This window comes from Bos javanicus, chromosome 8, assembly GCF_032452875.1.
Source record: "Bos javanicus breed banteng chromosome 8, ARS-OSU_banteng_1.0, whole genome shotgun sequence".
NCBI lineage: Eukaryota > Metazoa > Chordata > Mammalia > Artiodactyla > Bovidae > Bos > Bos javanicus.
In genome coordinates this window covers 7185202-7206343 of record NC_083875.1, presented here as the reverse complement: position 1 = coordinate 7206343, position 21142 = coordinate 7185202, and the positions used below count along the sequence as shown (strand labels likewise).

At 37.5% G+C, this 21142-nt stretch overlaps 1 protein-coding gene across 13 annotated transcripts in view; it reads right to left on the bottom strand.

Moving 5' to 3' along the window:
* Nucleotides 1-326: 326 nt before the first annotated feature.
* The window catches only part of CEP44 (centrosomal protein 44), a 39184-nt gene continuing 18368 nt past the window's right edge, over nt 327-21142 (bottom strand). For 8 of the 13 annotated variants that reach the window (XM_061424951.1, XM_061424953.1, XM_061424948.1 and 5 more), the window contains 6 exons: nt 20655-20816; nt 19763-19969; nt 19237-19312; nt 16566-16690; nt 16276-16313; nt 327-2452 (listed from right to left, as the gene is read on the bottom strand). In XM_061424951.1, the coding sequence (XP_061280935.1) occupies nt 2242-2452; nt 16276-16313; nt 16566-16690; nt 19237-19312; nt 19763-19969; nt 20655-20816 (819 nt within the window). In that variant the 3' untranslated portion in view covers nt 327-2241. The other 5 variants (XM_061424957.1, XM_061424958.1, XM_061424956.1 and 2 more) reach the window with 5 other exon arrangements.

Here is a 21142-nt window from a genome sequence, read left to right as displayed (position 1 = left end):
TAGAGGCTGATCAAACACTAATTCTTTTTAAATCTTCCCTTTAATTTTTTTGCATAATTTTCAAATTTTTACAAAGTCTTTCTCAGAAGTACATTAACTGTTATACTAACAAGTGTTAATGTAGTTCCTGTCTTTCCCCGAAAGGACTATAAAAACTGCAAGGCTTTTAGGATTTAAGGCATGGATAGAAATACTCAACCCAGGTGTTTCTAAATCACCTTCCACCATCTCAAACGAAGCTGTACTTGAACAGGTCTGGCAAAATGTCTTAGAATGTCATCTGTGTTTGTATCAAGTTATGTTACATCCAGAATAAATGCATAAAATAAAGAAAAGCCTGCTGACATATTTATTTTCAGGACACTTCTGTCATATGAACTTTATAATCATATTTGAAAATCCAGCTGTAGAAAGGTATGTGTACTAGATGAACGGCTGTTGGTCATTTGCCAGACCACAAAATTGAACTGCATATAGTAAAGAAAATTACAAACCAATGTTGGAGCAGTTCATCCTTTCAAGTCAAATTCTTCAATTAATCACCTAATTGCTGTCAATATCAATATAATAACCCTTCTAACACCTATTAAAAATAAAAAAGACTACAACAGTTTTCTGAAATCTTGCTAAAAGTGATTTCTAGCTTTTAAAAGCCTTATCTAAAGTGTTTGTATAAATATAAACATCCTCTGTGGCCAATGTAATCAATTTTCCATTTTCAGTAAATTCCAGAGAATTCTGCCCTCTGCAAGAAGTGTTGGCTGGATATCCTGGTGGACTGGTTTTACTAGCAAAAGTGTTCGTTACAGAGGAATGTCTCCATGTGGGATAGACTTCAATTCCAGGAAGGCGACAGGTTCAAGCATAAGTATTATTTCTCCCCAATTAAGAACAAAATTGTGTTTATTACCCCCAAAATACATTGCTTGAGCCGGAATTTATGGATCTGCGTAACTAGAGTAATTTTCTTTTTAGGCTGAGACCCTTTCTGGTGGTAGCCCTATGCTTTGAGCAAACATACGAACCAGAACTCTAAGTGGTTGTGGTTAATGCACACATTGCCGGAGATCTTTGGCAGTTCAAACATGAAGCACATAAAATCTCTGCCACTTTGAGACCCAAGACCACTTGGGGAGATATTCTCTGTTTTAAATATGGTCATAAAAATGAAAGTGAATTTTATTTGATGAGAATGATATGAAAAAAAAATTATACGTTAGGTATTTGAGGAGTCAATAAACGGGCTGAATGGAGCCAAGGCCTCTTACATGTGGTCTAAGAAAATGTGTTTACAAGATGTGAGTGATGCAATTAATAGAATGGATCTAGCACTGCCAATGCTGCAGGCTCTCAGGCTAAGCAAATGGTATCCCCGTTATATTCCCCTTTTTTCCTTTGCCACTGCTTTCTCCTACTCCACTGAAATGAATGCCATGGTACAGCTTAGAATATATTACCACTCCAGGAGGAGCAATCTTAGATACAAGGACTCAATCTGCTTTCTCCTTGTTGCCCTAGCTTCTGTGAACGCTACCAACCCTGTGTGTGTGCTCAGTGGCTCAGTCTTATCCAACTCTTTGTAACCCCATGGACTGTAGCCACCAGGCTCCTCTGTCCATGGGATTTCCCAGGCAAGAATACTGGAGTGGGTTGCCATTTCCTCCTCCAGGGGATCTTCTCAACCTGGGGGTTGAACCTCTCTCTCCTGCATTGGCAGGCGGGTTCTTTACCACTGAACCACCTGGGAATCCTTACCAACCCTACAGAACTATCTTATTTGCCCTGCCCAGCTTTTTCCTAGTTTTCACTGTTGAACTACATTTTAATTCCTACCTCTTCAGCCCGTTTGTCCCTTTCACTATTCTGGTTACACAGTCCTTTACATTTGTGTGGACTTAGTTGAGGATGGGAGGAAAGTAAGGACGGGTGTTTGTCATATCTGAATATTTTTCTAGCAATCTTGCCCTAATTTTGTATTTTTGTATTGTAAAGTCAATGAAAATATTTGAGTGAATGAAGCACGTTTTCTATTCGAAGCAAGCATGTATTTCCCTGCCCATGGGGCCCTCCACCCCGTTTACCACGACAAAGGTATAGGTAAGTTATAAACGCACATGAGGAATATGGGTGAGGGGCCATCAGCTGGGGTTTTCATGAGCTGGTGGAAAATGGAAATCAGATGGACAAGAGCGATGCTGCAGAAAGGAAAAGCGGAGGGTGAAGGTCCACCTACTGAGAGACTTACTGCTGAAGAAGGGGCTCCAGGTTTAGTGGAGGAGCTCCCCTAAAACATCCGAGTGCAGCAAGGGAAGGGAGACATGGGGTCCCAGAAATGAAGAGGCAACCTGGGAGAGGGACCCGGGAGAGTCCAGGACGAGCTGGCTGGAGGAGGCCTAGAACGCAGCCGGCTGGGGTGGGAACAAGAGGATGGGACACTCCATGTGGGAAGGTTCTAGGAAACAGAAAACACAACACAAGAGATTAAAATAGTGTATAAACAGATTAGCAGGATGGGTACATAGCACTTAGAGTGCTAGTTCTTCCTATTCCATAATAGGTGGTCTAGAGATAAGGTCAGAAGTAGACCAAATGAGCAAAAACTAACCAGATTATTTACAAATACAGTTAAAACACTAGAGAAAGACTTAAAATGGTCAAGATTTTTTCCTCTGGGGAGTGGGGCTCGGGTGAAGAGCTGTAGGGATAAGAAGCCTCAGCAATCATCTTAATCTAATAAAAAATATATATATAGTAAATACAATGATGACATCATAATATGATAATATAGGTATTGATACTAATTAGTAGAGATCTACAAAGTGAATATATTCAATTATGGCAAGTGCATACTTCAAAAGTCTTGTAGAAGATATAACTTTTGTGGACATAAAGTCAGAAATAGATACCAATTACCTTAATCATTGCATATCTTAAAAACTTATCCCAAGGAAATATGTACCATCAAAGATTTACATGTAGGAAGGCTTATCATGGGCACTTTTTCTATTTAGGAACTTTATAAACCAGTAAAATGCACAATAGAGAAATTATTTAAAAGATCATGGTATTATGCCCAGCACACTGAAGAAGGTCAAATGACTGTTAAACTTCTAGGACAGAATAGTGTGAAAAATCCATATTTTATATTTAGAAACATAATGACATGGAAAATTATCACTAGTCCCATGAAAAAATTAAAATTATATCTAAAATATAATCTCCATTTTAATAACCCACACAATTCACATGAATGTGCACATAGAAAAATAAAAAAGATAACACCAAAATATTAACAAAGTTTAAGGTGCTCTTTGTACTTTAAAAAATTTTCAAAATGAGAATAAAATGAACATGTGGTACTTTGAAAATGTTAAAAACAGAGAGTGCTATGTAGTAAAATAAAACCATAAAAGACTGTATTTCTTACATAATCATTTTAATAAGAAGCATGAAAGTTGAAACTATAATAAGTTTTCTTATCTAAAAAATTTGAGTTTGCGTATTCTTTTTGACCTCAGGGTAGAGGATGTTATTTGTAACTCATCCAAACTCATCTTTTAAAATTTAACAAGACAGTTCAGTAGTCTATTTTTACTATAAATCTATCTTGAGCAAGAATGTTGATAACCTGAAGGTTAACATATATTCATTAGCATTTTTTTTACTAAGTCAGAGAACAACATAATCCAAACAGTCTTATCCTTTCTCTAAACTTAAAAAAAAAAAAAAAGGCAAAAAGTCATGGACTACCTTTTGAACTTTTCCCTTCAGTTTCTCATAACAGCCTTCATTTTCCCATGAGTACAGTACATTCTTAAAGCTATAAAGTGTGAGAACATTATCCTGGAAGCAAAATGTTATTGTTAAACTACCAGATATATTTTAACACTGACTACTTTATAACTTTGAAGATACACTGAAAACAATTTAAAAACACATGTCTCCTTTAACTTTAGCTTTTACAACTTAAAATCAAATAAAACCGGACTAAGAGGGGAAGAGGTGGCAACTTATCTGAACATTCTTATGACCAGCTCTTTTTAAAATGTAATTTTTTGTGTGTTTGAGCAAAGTGCTTTCCTGTGTATTTTCCTACTCCTCCTGATTCACTTTCCTGATAAAATGGGAAAGTATAGTTGTCACAGGGTTTCCCCAGTGACTCAGTGGTAAAGAATCTGCCTGAAATCGAGGAGACGCAGGTTCAAGCCCTGGATTGGGAAGATCCCCTGGAGAAGAAAATGGCAACCCGCTCCAGGATTCTTTCCTGGGAAATCCCATGGACAGAGGAGCCAGGCAGGTTACAGTCCATGGGGCTGCAAAGAGACATGACTTAGTGACTAAACAACAACATAGTTGTAATAATTCTTTACATCCTAATCTTAAACGTTAAAGGCTCACTGTTGTTATTGTTGTTAAATGATAGTTTGGACCTGAAAAGTTAAGAACAATTGATACCTTCTATGTTGAAGCTAATTTGCTTGAGTTGTATACTTACATCTTTTACATGTGTCAAAGTATTAGGGTTAAGAAATCATATATATCAAATAGTTCTTGTCATGAGAAAATAATTAAAGAAATAAGGTTGATTTTTCCCAAAAGTTACACATAATTTTCTGGGTACGTCATTACACCCATAAGGTCTCTAATAATAGCAGTGTACTGTTTCATGGCAGTGAAAGTCCACAAGGAGACCTGGCTTTGCAAGAAGCTTCCTTCAGCATCTTAAATGCTGTGACCCCCTACCTTCCTCTGTGGGTTCCACATGGCAGCTTTTCACTCAGGTGCAAGCAAGTATATCAACTCCAGAGCCACACCCTCACATCACACTGTACAGAGCTAAGGGTCTTTTCTGGTAGGTATGGAGGCAAGGGAAGGAAACTCGTTTTCCCCAGAAGACCAAGCTCTTTGCCTACAGTTGGGTGGCCTGCTCATCTGTCAATCAGTGTCTGGGAATCAGTAGAATAAGTTATAAGGCAAGTGGGCTTATACCTGAAGTCATTTTGCTTGAGGCTTATAGTTGTCTTAGGGCTTCCCTGGTGGTTCTGTGGTAAAGAATCCCCTGCTAATGCAGGAGACACAAGAGATGCAGGTCAGGAAGATCCCCTGGAGAAGGCAATGGCAACCCACTCCAGTATTCTTGCCTGGAAAATCCCATGTATAGAGAAGCCTGGCAAGTTACAGTCCATCGGGTCGCAAGAGTCAAACATGACTTAGCAAGTAAACAACATAACAACACATGGCTCAGAAAGGGAAAGCATTGTTACCCACTAGGAAATTTGGGTAAATCCCCCAAAGAAAGTTAAGCGTGAGAGCAGACAGCCAATGTGTCTACAATCCCCATCACCATTTAGTAGATTATTGCACATTAATAATTATACTTCTTCACTTTTCAGGGAAAACAAACAAAATGAAAAGACAAACAAACAACAACAAAACCCCCAACCAATTCTATGGTCTTTAATTCCAAAACCAAAATGAATGTCATCTGTTTTTGACTTGAAGATAGGCCCCAGTTGACGAATCCATGCACAAAAGTTGCCTTTTGATAGCACTGGGAGAACAGAGGAAACAGGGCCAGTCCCAGAACATAGCAGAGACCATCCTTAAGTAGTCCTAAGAAAAAGGGCTGTAGTTGAGTCTTTTAGGAGAACTTTGTAAAACTACTGCCAGAAAACTGATTGCTACTATGAAGCAACTAAATCATTGTTTGAGGTAGACATTATACTAAATTGATATCAACCAGTATAAAAGAGCACAGCCAACAAATCAAAATATTTATCTGAAATGATCTGTTGGATGTTATTTATCCTGTTGGACTCATTGGAGATAGGGCTCTTTAAAGTGACTCCATGGGACTGCTGTCAATGCTCTCGGGTGATTATCACCCATCCAAGGCAGAAACACCCTTCCTTCCTTATCCAGTCAGTATTTCTCTTTTCTGTCCCCTCTTCATCTCCAATGCTCCTTCTTTGCCTTCAGCCTCTTTCTCTCCTGGATCCGGTAAGCATTCTCTAACTAGTCCCCCAGCCTCCAGCTTTGTCTTCTTCTTGTTCCTCCTCCAACACCACCAGGGACATCTTCCTAAAACAATATTCTAGACCTCGTGGCTTCCCATTGTTTCACAAGGTAAAGCTCCTTAGGATAATATACAAGATTCTACCTCTTCAGCCTCAGTTGTCACCAGTGGTTACTATTTTTGTTGGCAATTTGATGAAATGCTACTATAAATACTATGAATATCCTTATAAATTCTGTCAATACTTATGAGGGAATTTATCTAAGGTATATGCTGTGGTGCGGCATTGCTACTTCATAGGACATGCACATCTTCCAAGTTTTTTGCCAAACCATCTGCAAAGTCATTGTACTGACTACACTTCAGAGTTAAGACTTTGTTGACCACAACCCTAATAAAACTTAGTAATGACTTAAAATTTTGCACATTGACTGTATTTTTTTTTATTGTATATTGCTCATCCAGGATGCTTTTCTCAGTAACTCATCTTTTGTATTCTATTGGAATATTTATTTAGGGATGTTCTTTTTACATGCTGAATACCAACTTGTTGGTTATTCCTACTGAAAAAAATTCTGCTTTGTCATCTCACATCTTCTGATAGACTGAAATATTTTTAAGGGATTCTCAAATTTTTATTTCAGTGGTAAAAATCACATGGGAATAAGTCATATAAGAATAAAATTTACAAATGGAGAGGGAGGTATCAGCTGGGAGTCATGGGGGACGAGTGCTCAGAGTTCCTGGTGCTCCTCTCAGGGTTTCTGTGCTTCCTACCAAAGTCCTCCAGGAACTTCTGGAACCTCCATGGGTTCCACAGTGCCCAGTTTGAGAACCAGTACCCTAGCGCAAACTTCCCTTCACAGGAGAAGAAACCAAGCTCAGAGGTTGAGCTATTTGCCCCAAGAACCCTGGTGGTGGCTTCCTCCACCACGGCTATCAGGAAGGAAAGGATGGGGAAATATGCCTGCATAGTGGCCTTGGTCTCAGAGTATGGCCCTCCTCCAGCATGGTCACTCCTCGTTTGGCTTCCAGGTGTGTGCAAACTGAGGGCTTCAGCCAGTGCTGCTCCAAAGTGACCTTGCACCCATGACATCTGTGTGGCCAGCTCACCTCTGCAATCTCAATTGGCTCCACTGTGGACAAATTATGTGATATCAAAGAAGAAATGTGAGTGCTGGAACCACTGTCTTCTCACACTCTGTTGGGGAAGATCAGGGCTCAGAGAGTGGGTGAGGTGGAGAAGGAGAAAGTAGAAAATACAGATGTGCAATGATCTGGCCATTCTCCATGACCCGCAGTTTGGTCTCTTGCCATTGAGGTGGAAGGGGCGCTCCAGGTTGCAGGTGCATCTCCAGTTGGTACAAAGCAGCTGAACAAGCCCTCTGGAGATGGGAGACTGGGCTTGACAGTCAAGCCAGAGCCACCAGCACTAACTCATGCCTCTTTGAACTCGTCCTGTGTTTCGTCCATATGAACATCTATATCATCTTGAGAGGCACAAAGGGTGCTGGTTTCGGAACTGTTAAAGCCCTTTAACATTGACAGCATTTCCACAGACAGGTCTAGACAGTTGCCCCTCAGCATACATACCTGGGCTTTGTGGGCAGACATCCTGTGGGATGGCAGGAGGTGGGGAGATGGGATAGCAGGGCAGTCATGAGCCCTAACCACCTCTCCTGCACACACACCATGGCTGCCCACACTGGCCCGAGCCCCAGTGCCTGATTCTCATTCCCTTCCAGATTGGAATGCCTGCAGAGCTGTTTCCTCCTTCTCGGTGAGATTTCTGGGCTCTGCCATGTCTATGGTTCCCTTTACCCATCACATTGTTTCCTGTTTTGGCTAGTTTAAGCCAAGCCATTTGTGCAGGAGGTGTAGGACGCTGGGGGTGCTCAGCAAGTACCTTCCAGCCAACACATCTGCAGGGAGAGCTACCTTCTGCATGAACAACCAACCCTCCAGGAAGCCACCATCTTTCTAGTCAGTAATTCAACTCCCGTATGTCAAGTTTATATTTTCTTTTATGACCTGTGCAATTTGAGTTAAGAACTATTTCCACAAAGATCATTTTTTCCAGTGCTTCCCTAACGTTCATATGCATATTTTTAAATGCAGATTTAGTTCGCACGTGATGCTGGTGCTGCTGTTCATAGACCTCACTTTAATTTCTATTTCCATATTTATGTCTTTCATCTACCTTTAAATGACTGAATGGTATAAAATGAGGCTCTAATTTAATCTTCCGCACCCCTTGACAGACTGGCCTTCCTAAAACTATTCACTGAATGTAGTCTAACACATGCTCAGTCGTGTATGACTCTGAGACCTCATGGACTGTAGCCCTCCCCAGGCTCCTCTGTCCATAGGATTCTCCAGGCAAGAATACTGGAATGGGTTGCCATTTCCTTCTCCAGAGGATCTTTCCAACCAAGGGATCGAACCCATTTCCTGCATTGGCAGGCAGATTCTTTACCACTGAGCCACCAGGGAAGCCCATATTCACTGAATAGTCCATCCTTTTCCCACTAGTCAGTAATGCAGTTTGTCATAATCTTTATTCTTTGTAGAGTCTAGTAGGAAGCTCTGTACTCTGCTCATTGCAATAGCCTATTTTTTCTGCCCTGCAATACCATAACTACTTAGCAATCATAGTTACTGTTATAATTACAACAGTTTTATAATAATTTCAAATACCTTTTAGGAAACCTCTTTAAAAAATAAATAAATGTTTAAAGCCAAAATAATGACAATGTTTTGTGGAATTAAAACATGTAGAAGTAAAATGCATAACAAAAAAGGCTTGAGGGGTGAATGTACATGTAGTTATAATGTTCATATACTATACTTGGCATGGTATAATATTACTTGAAGTTAGCCTGTGGTAAGTTAAAGATGTATCCTGCAAACCTGTAGCAACTACACACATTATAAATATAAAATATAATTAATAAGTCAAGAGATAAAATAGAAATATTAAAAAATACTCAACTAATGCAAAATAATGCATAAAAAGAGGTTAAGAAAAGAACTAAGAACAAATGCGAAATAAGAAAACAAATAAGGTGGTATATTTAAACCTAACCATGTCCATAATCAAGTTAAATGTAAACCATCTAAACACTCCAGAGATTTACAGATTGCATGAAAGAGCAAGGACAGCGTACATATTCTCTTCAGGAATACCACTTCAAATAGAGATGCAGATACATTAAAAGTAAAAATATGGGGAGTAATACCATAATAATACTTTCTAAAAGAAAGTTGGAGTGGATATATTAAATCAGACAAAGTAGATTTCCAGATGAGAGACTATTACTCAAGATAAAGAGGGCCATTTCATAGTGATAAAGGAATAAATTTATCATGAAGAAATAACAGCCCTAAGCGTTTATGAATCTATGTAACAACAGATTCAAAATACAGGACAGAAATGAAAGAAATGAGAATCTTCTGCAGCCTTCAACTACAGTTATAATTGGAGATTTCAACACTCCTGTTACAACAACTAATACATTGATCAACTGAATGTCATTAAAATTTAAAACTTCTGCTCTTTAAAGTACCTAGTTAAGGGAAATGAATTTGAGAAGTCAGAGAGTAGGAGAAAAATCTTTGCAAAACAGGTATTCAACAAGGGACTCTCACAACTCAGTAGGAAGACAAACCACCCAATATAAAAAAAATAGGGACAAATTGAAGAAACTTTCACCAAAGAATATACACAGACAGCAAATAAAGACATGATACTCAACATCTTAGAGGAATGCACACTAAAACCACAATGAGAGGGACTTCCCTGGTGGCTCAGTGCTGGAGAATCTGCCTGCCAATTCAAGAGACACGTTCAGTCCCTAATCTGGGAAGATCCCACGTGCCACGGAGCAACCAAGCCTGTGTGCCACAGCTATTAAGCCTGTGCTCTAGAGCCTGGGCAGAGAAGGCGATGGCACCCCACTCCAGTACTCTTGCCTGGAAAATCCCATGGACAAGGGAGCCTGGTGGGCTGCAGTCCACGGGGTCGCTAAGAGTCGGACACGACTGAGCGACTTCACTTTCACTTTCATGCATTGGAGAGGGAAATGGCAACCCACTCCAGTGTTCTTGCCTGGAGAATCCCAGGCATGGGGGAGCCTGGTGGGCTGCCATCTATGGGGTCGCACAGAGTTGGACACGACTGAAGTGACTTAGCAGCAGCTAGAGCCTGGGAGCCGCAGCTACTAAGCTCACTTGCCCCATAACCCATGCTCTGCAACAAGACAAATCACCACAGTGAGAAGCCTGCACACTGCAACTAGAGAGTAGCTTTCACTCACCACAACCAGAGAATAGCCTAAACTGTTTAAAAAAAAAAAAACAAAACACCATGAGGTACCACATTGTCACCTCCTGTTTACTAATCACTGGTGAGGAGGAGCGTCCTACCTTAGGGTGATGGAGATGCCTGATCTTAGGACAGGTGAGGTCGCTTAACAGTTTCTCAGTTAGGTGTGCTCACCACCTGTGGGAAGAGAACGCTGCAGGCCAAGTGGGGTTGCGCTTGTTAAGTGACCAGCCAGGGTCACACACCCACCAAAGAACTGACAAAACCAAGTGTTGGTGAGGATGTAGAGCAAGTAGAACTCTCAGACTGCTGGTGGGAAAAGTAACAGGGCACAGCCACTTTGGAAAACAGTGTGGCAGTTTCTCATAAAAGTTAAACATAACCTATCACATGACCCAGCCATTCCATTGCTAGGTATTTACCCAAGAGAAGCAAAAGTGTATTTTTAAATAGACTTGCATCCTAATGTCCACAGCAGCTTTCTTCATAACATTCCCAAACCAGAAATAACCCAATGTCCATCAACTGATAAGTCATCTAGAAACTGTGGTATTTCCACACAATGCAATATGGCTCAGTGATATGAGGGAAAGAACTAATACAACATGCTGCTGCTGCTGCTAAGTCACTTCAGTCGTGTCCGACTCTGTGTGACCCCATAGACGGCAGCCCACCAGGCTCCCCCGTCCCTGGGATTCTCCAGGCAAGAACACTGGAGTGGGCTGCCATTTCCTTCTCCAATGCATGAAAGTGAAAAGTGAAAGTGAATTCGCTCAGTCGTATCCGACTCTTAGCGACCCCATGGACTGCTGCCTACCAGGCTCCTCCATCCATGGGATTTTGCAGGCAAGAGTACATGAATGAACCTCAAAAGGAAAACACTGTATGATTACATTTATGTGAAATTTTAGAAATGGCAACATTAAAATGACTGAATGCAAACCAGCGGTTGTTAAGACAAGGGTGGAGGTGGAGGACTGGGTACAGAGCAGCATGTTCTAGATCTTGATTAGGGAGGTAATTGCATGAACATAAAAACTCACTGAATTCTGTTAACTGGTGAATTAATTTAAAACATTTGTATGTAATTAAAAAAATTTTTATTTATTTTTGGCTGTGCTGGGTCTTCTTTGCTGAGCACGGGCTTTCTCTAGTTTCAATGCATGGGCTTTTCATTGTGATGGCTTCTCATTGCAGCGGCAGCTTCTTTATTGCAGAGCATGGACTCCAGGGCTTGAGCTTCAGTAGTTGTGGTACTCTGACTTTGCTGCCCTGAACTTCCGGACCAGGAATGGAACCCTTGTCCCCTGCATTGGCAGGCGGATTCTCAACCATTGGACCACCAAGTAAGTTTTATTATATGTAAATTATTCCACAATCAGGCTGATGAGAAAACAAGAAGGAAAAACCCTCAAGGCCTTAGGTTCCTACTGTCAACAAACTACCCCAAGTCAGCTGCAAGCCCTCCGAATTTTTGCTTCCTCTTCTTTAGGGCCTTAAGAATTTCTTTCTATTTCTTGTGATAAATATTTAGCGCATTTCCTCCAGAATGTCTGATGGTTTCTTAAAGGAGTTTAAAAAAATTCTTTCAATATCTTGTCATATTGCTGCAAACAGAAATCTCACTTTTTTTCTTAGTAAAAATTCTCTGGCTTTTAGTGCTTTATATTAGACCTACCTAGTTTTGTGCAAGCTTTTAAAAATATGGTAGTTTCTAAAAATTGCTCACCTTTTTTACTGGGAGAAACTTACTGCATTAAGGCTCAGAAATATTAGTGCTTTAAGTATGGGAAATTATGTTAAAAATTATCAACTTATAAATTCATGCTACATATTATTTTCCACATTTAAATACATTACCAGATACAGCAAGATGATATAACATTTAAATGACTGATGTTAAATTGAAATTAAGATGTCAGATTCAGAAATCAGTAATTATGACGCCCTCCTTTATCTTAATACCCATCCATAATATATAATTCAAATAATTTATACATTTGGGATACTTATTGAATAAATGCTTTTTTTTTTTTTGGCTATACTGGGTCTTTGTTGCTGCCATGGGCTCTTCTCTAGTTGAGGTAAGCAGAGGCTACTCTCTAGCTGTGGTGTGACAGCTTCTCACTGCAGTGGCTTATTGCAGAGGACAGGCTCTAGGGGCTCAGACTTCAGTAGTTGAGGCATGTGATTTCAGTAGTTGTGGCTGCCAGGCTCTAGAGCATAGGCTCAGCAGCATGTGGGATCTTCCCAGCAGGGATGGAAGCCATGTCTCCTGCAATGGCAGGTGGATTCTTTACCACTGAGCCATCAGGGAAATCCAAGTGCTCTATTCTTAATCTTAAAATGTTGAGTTGAATATTTCATATTAAAATTTTTTTAATCAAATAATTTTTGTGATTTGTGAACTTCAGAGACAAATAAGACATACATACTATACAGTCCCCATTCCTACAAGTATTAGATATAAAAACCATAATCAAATGAGTATGGGTTTTGAAAGATCCCCTCCCACCCCAATAAATCTGCATGTTCTCCGTGTCACTACTGCTGTCTTTTATCACTCTTGGAGTGAGTAGGGTAAGAAACCTGACATTTTCACTAGATGAACTTGGGAATTGTTAAAAAGTAAAAATTAAACCTATAATGTTATTGGATCTCAGAAAGTGTTGTAGTTTGTAAAATTGACAAGGTTCATTTACTTTTTAATGCCTCCCCAAGTGCCTGTCAACGATGTAAAGCTGTAGGAATGAGTAGCATGAAATGCAGCCTCCAAAGTCTTGAAGTTTTATTTTTCAGGGAATGTATTACATGTTAAAACATGACATTACAAAGTGTTAGACTGAAACAAACAAACAAATGTAGAGCCTTTTTTTCCAACTTAGTAGTCCTGAGTTATGCCTACAATTTTCATAGAGTTGACATTACTTCTTACTTCACCTTATGAATTCTCAGTGTTTCTATCTGATCTCTTTCCAGATGTATTCAGAGCACAGTATAGGTGGGGCCACACCAGCTGCTGATGCCTTTGTGGGCAGTATAATAAATACCTTTCATCCCACTTAGGGGAGAATTAAGGGGATGGAGTTCGTGAAAATTCTAGTTAACTGCGGGTTTAATTATGTAGCTCCAAATAATCTCACCAGGAGCCCCTCCTTACTTTCTTAAGAACTTCAAGTGGCTGGTTTATGGTTTCAAGCTACTCACCAAATTACCTAAGAGGAAAAAGTTTTCTACTATTTCCAGGAGAGTTAGAAGAATAATAAATAACTTCAATGAAGTCAAATTTGCTTTCTTTTCCCCCAAAAATTACATTCTCAAAGTAGTAAGATTCTTTGTAAGTGTAAACGCATGGTGTTCTTGTGAGTTGTTTTCATTAAGTCCTGTGTAAGTGTGTTAGATAAAAGCATGAAAAAATTTGGATTCCAAATTCTACTAGATAATATGACATCTTTTATTGTATTTTCAATAGAAATTTATATTTGGCACACTTAATGTATATCAGGAAATTTAAAATGTTTAAAATCTTTTAATTGGTATTCAGGGCTTCCCTGGTGGCTCAGTGGTAAAGAATATGCCTGCCAATGCAGGAGATGCGTGTTCTATCCCTGTCAGGAAGATCCCCTGGAGAAGAAAATGGCAACCCACTACGATATTCTTGCCTGGGAATTCCATGGACAGAGGAGCTTGGCGAGCTACAGTCCATGAGGTCGCAGAGTGGACACAACTTAAGAGCCTAAACAACAACAATTGGTATATGTGTATACTACATAAAGGAGAGAGAGGGGAAAAAGAGAGCATGAGAAAAGAAGATAACTTCTCTTTTGTGCAGAAAAGAAGATTCCAAAACCTTTCTTTTAAAAACTGGATCTGGTTTTTCAAAGGGAAAATAAGATCCTGTGTTTCACGGGAAACCACGTTATCTTAATAAAAGGTAAAGTACCAGCATATAAACCACAAGGTGGTGCTACAATTCCACGCCTACAGATACTAAATTTTTAGAAGTTTCATTGATAAAGTGGTTTTTCATAATCTCTTGGTTTATAACTTTTTGCAACTGAAAAAAATAAAGCTAAATGGATTCATTAATTCTAGAAACATTTACTGAAACTACTAAACTCAAAGTTGTATGCTAACTTCAAAAGTTCATAATTTTAAAGTATGATGACTACACATGTCCCTGTATTAGAATAATAAAAGTATTTTTTAGGTTACTTATACTTAGAATTTTAACTTACTATTAATGTTTCACATGTGGAAAATATCAAATTACATTATATAAATATATGAGTAAATAAAATAATTCATCTAGTTATTTAAAATAAATTCCACTTTTCTCTAAGTTCATCTAAGATTATTTTCTCTCTCAAAAAGAACATAACTTCCCATCATTTAAAAAAACAAACAAACAAAAATACTCATTGGGTATCTTGTAATACAGACAGCCACCATCTGTGTCTGAGCTGCTGGTCTTAAAATGTGTTACAGAATAGAGTACTAAAACACTCAACACATTTTCACAACTGTCCAACTTGCTTCCAAACACAAAAGGAAAATCATGCCATGACTTCCTCAACATTAATTGAAAATGTGTTGCTGCCTTTTGACTGCGCATGAAACAGTTGTATTTTTGTTTTATTTAAATTTCAATGAGTATTTTCAACTTTTCATTACAACATATTCGTTAGTACAGATGGCAAGATGGTATGTACGAGAGCCTCCTGGGGACAACATGCAAGTCCCAGGTGGAGCGTTTCCAACAGGATGTAAACCATGGTCCTCAAGCCTGTACTTTAAAAAACATATTATTTAGCACACTGTCAACAAATGTCGACACAAAAATACAGTGCTGGAATGACTTCATGCTCTAAAAGAAGTGTACTGGCACCTCAGCTGTCCTAAGAATAGCAAAACAGTAAAGCAGTATAATCAAAGCACAAAAATATTTAAGTATTTATTCAATATGGAACCAAAAAGCAAATATACCAAATGGAATTCAAATTCTAATAAGAACATTCCAGTGTATTAAAATTGCATAGAGAACTCTTTAAAATATACAACATGTACAGTAGCCAAAGTCCTAGAGAAGTTCATGCAGACAATTCTATAATTAGTGATTTGGACATTTCAGTAACTCTGCAGTTTCTTCAAACCTGAAATATAATAAATAAATAATATATTAAGTAAATAACTAATCCATAGCGAGGTGTAGGATTTAGGTTGCTGAAATTATGGTGTTGAGCCTTATATAAACTTCAGTGCCTATTTATGGGTACAAGTACTGCTAATAAGTATACTGTGGCCAGGAGGTAAAGTAAAACAACTAGAGTCGATTTTAAGTCTTTAAATCGTGGAGCATAAGTTATTTCAGCACATTTCAAATTTCAAAAAAAAAAATTATAGTTTTTTAAAGTAGTAGGCTGCATGATAATCTTACACAATTTCATATTTTATTTCAACTTCTCTTTAAAAAACACACATAATTTATATTTGTATTAGATGAAAGTATCATATTCAGTATTATCATACCAATAACTTTCTGAAAAAGACTAGCAACACTTTAACAATACTTTTTATGTCCCCAAACCATTCATCTACATACATAACTTAATAGTTTGACAAAGTAGTTATCAAAAATTGATAATTTCTTGATTAACTATTAATATTAACCAAAAATATCACCGCACTCTTTAATCTGCAATTAATTTCATTAACAATGTTTTACATCGATTGTTGGAAACAAAAACAGTGACTCATCTCACAAACACATAACTGTAGATGGATTTATTATTCACTGGAGTCTTGAAGGAAATTCCACACCTGATTGAGAGACCTTCAAGGTTTGAAACACACATGTACATTCTTTATATACTGTAATCCAACACAATTCCCTATAGAGAAATGAATCTCTGTTGCCCTTTTTTTGGTTACTTACATTTTTTTCATCCTTTCCATTTTCTGCATTGTTGTTTCCTTTAATTTAAAAAGCAACAAATTTAGGCGATTTCTCAAAGCAAATCATAATCCAAGATGGACCGTGAACATATAAAACACAGTCTAAAACACTGCACTAAGTACTGTTTATTTATCACAAAGAATTTTTATGAGATTAAGATTTATAGTTTCACTATTTTTCTTGCCAATGGCATCTACAACTAAATCTAATGCTTACTTTTTCTGACATCACAAAGGAAATCATGTAAGTGGTTGCCAGATTCTTCTTACCTCTGAGATCTCTTTCAAACCACAGTAATTAACAGTTGAGGTTCTGGGAGTTGAATCTGATGATACTGTACTATAACCAGAAGACAAAGGAATATTTGCATGCCTTTCCTCTTTGCTTTTTCTATCTGTGGAGAAATTAATTTTTAGATTACCTTTTCCTTTCATGGAGAGTCAAATATCTAAAATATTATGTATAGAGGGAAGGAAAATAAACATCTCAATATAAAATGGCTACTGGTATAGGTCTAGATGAGTCCTTAATATTCTTTTAGGATAATGACCTGCACATGAAGATCTAGATGTTAAAAATTGGCCAATAAAAATCAAGGAAAGCAATATCTTTATAATTATCTTTATCATGATAGCAATCAACTGAATATACAGGTTAATGTATTTTTAAATATAGGCTACTGACCCATGAATTTTCTTTTCTTAAAACAGTGGCAATTATTACTAAAACTGACTGTATATACTTCCTAAAAATCAAGAAACATTCTACCCTTAGTTGATATGTATGGGAAAAATTGCTTAAAATTCAGGGTTCACAGATTTATTTCTCTCTATAACTGAATAACTTTCCTTTTCCAGTATCCTGATATTATTCATTCAGCAAAATGATGGCAAGTCTTTCCTACAACTGAATCAATTACAGAACATCACAGAAAAGACAAGTTTCTGTCCAATCAACCCCATAAGCCCTGCATTTTTAGTCATGGTACATTTGCAAAAACAAGGCAAAAAAAAAAAAAAAATCAGGTACCCACTTAAACTATTGTACACAGTTTACCATAAGCCTACACAGACAGTCTTTGTATTGTGGAACAGAGTATTACCACATGAGAACCTTAGTCTCTCATCAAGCCACAGTCTCTTGCCTGTTGGCTCCGTTCCTCTACTCACTCATCAGCATGAACTTCACAGAAACCACCCCCAACCCAACATGATTCTAAGACCAGATTGGTGAACTGCTGCTCTCAGCATCAAAAGAAGTCAAACCCTCTTCTTCCAGGCAGCATGTATAGATAAGATATAATGCATAAACTTCATAAATTTGACTCTTAATTGATCAGGGTCAGACTAAAAATTTTTTGAGACAAGTATTCACCTCATTCCTAATCTATAATCCATGTCAGACAGTAGTCTGTCTGCTCATCACTCTGAGTCCTAGCGCAGGTCTTAAACTTGGTTATGTGTTTAACTAAGGGGTTAATAGCATGTGCTGCAATATGTTATTTAAAAAGTTTAAGCCCAAACAGGCAACATCGAACTTGGCAAAGACAATGTTTGCAAATAGCAGGCATTCAGTATTCTTGCAATGCATGAAAACTTGATTTCTACCACAAATATTTACTGGGGACAAAAATACAGACATTATGCTGGACAGACCATAAGATAAAGTTCTTGCTCTCAAGGGTCTTGGAACTGAGCTTATAAATTTGTTGAGTAATGAATGATAAAGAGAAAAAAAGTCAACTTTTACCAAATCTGAAACTTGTAGTCTATAATAAATTTAGTGCCAGAAACAGCATCTCTAATAACTGTACCTAACAACCTAAATATTGAAATTGTTCTCTGTGAAATGAAACTGGCATGTACACTTAAGTATGCAGTGCTGATAAGAAAATGTCAGAGCTAATTTGCCTCCATTCAAACACGTCCAATCATTTAGTAGCTATGTGGCTTTTGGCAGTTAAATATTTAATCTCTCTTCCTCATCTGTAAAATATGGATAATAAAGCACTTGTATTGTCCTGAAAATTAAATTTTTATTACTACAGCTTCATTATGAATTCTCAGTTGGAAAAATATCTCTTCTGCAAATATGATTTAATTATATATAACATGAGACAAAATTTAGACCTTTGTCTTTTCAAAAAGTTTAAGAATCAAAAAAAAAAAAAAAGCTATCACTGAAAAGCAGCTTAGAAACCTTATCCCTGCTGTTCAGTCACAATGGAAATGCCAGTAGCCAAAGAAGTTAAGGGACATGGAGATTTGCCCTAATTTTAGGTCCTTCACATTCTATCATCATCAGTGAACTGTTGAAATATAAGAGGTTTGTAACACATTACAGGTTACTGAAAAATGTGGTTTTTTTTTTGTTTTGTTTTACATATATTATTCACATATGTGAAAGTTATTATGTGTTAGGCACTCAGCTGTGTCCAACTCTTTGTGATCCCATGGACTGGAGCTGCCAGGCTCCTCTGTCCATGGGATTTTCCAGGCAAGAATACTACAGTGGGTTGCCATGCCTTTGTCCAGGGGATCTTCTGACCCCGGGATTAAACACCCAGGTCTCCTGCATTGCAGGCTGATTCTTTACCATCTGAGCCACCAGGGAAGCCATTCCTGGTGAAAGTTACTGCTTAAGTTTAAATGAGAAACTACAGAGGTCCATTTATTATTCTAAAGCACTCTGCAAATAAAAGAATAAAATGCCTCTACAAGTTTGCAATTTTGTACATTGGAATTTATTCCACTACGATATGTAAGTTGGCTTTTCTAGCAACTCTTAACTTATCTATAAGTTCAGTATTTTCTTTCTTCTTAGGAGTTTTGCAATTTCTAAAAAAATAAGGTTCCAGGGATTAAAATAATCGAATACTATAAAAACATTTTTGTAAAATCTCCTAATCATATCACCAATTCCAATACACCAAGAGCTCACCTGGATTGAGACTGTCCATGTCGCTACTGGAAGAATAGTCTTCACTCATCTCATTAAACTGTATATATTCATCATTCTAAAATAACACAATTTAGCATTTAGAATAAAATGAAAAGATATATTCTCAATTTATATTCTTACTGCTAAGCATAACATATATAGATGACATAAAAATGCTTAGATACTTTTATTTACAAGCAAAACATAAATATCTCTACATATAAAATTGATCTTTCAAATGTGGAAGGAGATAGAAACCTTGAATCTACTTTTTAAGAAGGAAAGATAGACTAGGACCAGAAATTGATACAAGTTCATCAGATTATCTTACTGGATGAAGGGAAAAGCGGTAGTCACAACAGGCACCACCAAACGGGCTGTGTCCAACTAGGACTTCATTCCAACTAAACACTTCCCAAGACCCAAAATAGTCTCTTACTTAGCATCCCAAAGAACACACACATAATAATGAATAAAAGTACTTTATTATCTGAGATACTCTGTAAAAGCAAAGGAAAGAAAATACCTTTTTAGATAAAAGCATTTCTGTTTCAAGTAGAGTGACACGACTCAGAAGATTAGCCCAGGTTTTTTCATTCACCAGCACTTTCCCTTTCATTTTTTCTTCCAAAGATTCTAATCTACTCTCTATGCAAGTCAGTTTCTTAAGCTTTTCTTGGCATTCAGCAAGCATAGACTGTAATGCAGTAACCTCAGGATTGACTTTTATATCCTAAAATGATAGAATAGTATCAGTTAGGAAAATAAAACTGTAACTAACTAGCTTCTTATAATTAGGAAAACTAAGAGGAAATGACCAACAAATGAAAGTACACTGAGATTGTTCCCTTTGCTGTAAACAGGAAATAAGCCTAATGGATATCTGGTGGCTTTTACATGTCAACTATATACCAAGATGTAAGTCACAAGGCATAAAAGACAGAAAAAGAAGTTTAACAGAAGCAGTAATGACCAGACACTGTAACAGGGGTCTGCGATTACAAAGTAATACAAATAATACTCATGGAGAGAGAGGGAAAGAGGGCACAGAGGACAGCAAGGGTCCCAAGAGGAAAATGAAAGGGCTGTAGTGCATCACGTTTTTCCATTCATCAATATAGGCAGGAGGTGGAAAAGAACCTTCCCTACAAAGCAGTCTGAGTCTCTCACTAGATTGTAAAGCTTGAAGAAGTCCTATGTCTTATTCATCTTTGCATCATCTCTCCTAGTACCCTAAACATGAGGAGCAAATAATATCTTTTTAATTATATTCAGTAAGACTTAGTGATTCTTAAGTAATGGTAACATGCCATGATCAATAGTTTAAAAGACTAGAAATGTTACAAAGGTTAGACGCTTAAATAATTATATACATCAAAGCAAGACATCCATCTGTTCAAGAAGCCCCAAATTCTTACTTCTTGCTCACAGTTAATGTCAGGAACCTGTAATTCAGGAATTGTTATTTCAGCAGCCTTTATGTCACAAACATCAAATGCTTCGTTAACATCTGTAACTGTATCTTCAGGAATGTTAGCACCATCTTCATTGTACAGGTGTCGGATCACCACAGCTTTCTTCTGCATAGAGAAAAACACATCAGAGATGCTTTCATGCTCTCTTCCACAATTATGTTAAACACACACATAGTAATTTTTCAAAACAAACATCCTATCTTCCATTTAAGATTTATAGAAGTATAAATTAACATATATGCATACACCAAATATTACAAATTTATTAATATTTTATATGTGATGATAAAGTGTGGTCATGATTTTTAAAAAGCATTTTTATACTTTACAAAATATTGAAATAATCTATTCAGTGACGTCTGTGACTTGTTTCAAAAGGTTTCAATTTGGGGGAAAAGATGTTGAGAAAAGTGATTACAATTAAGATAAAA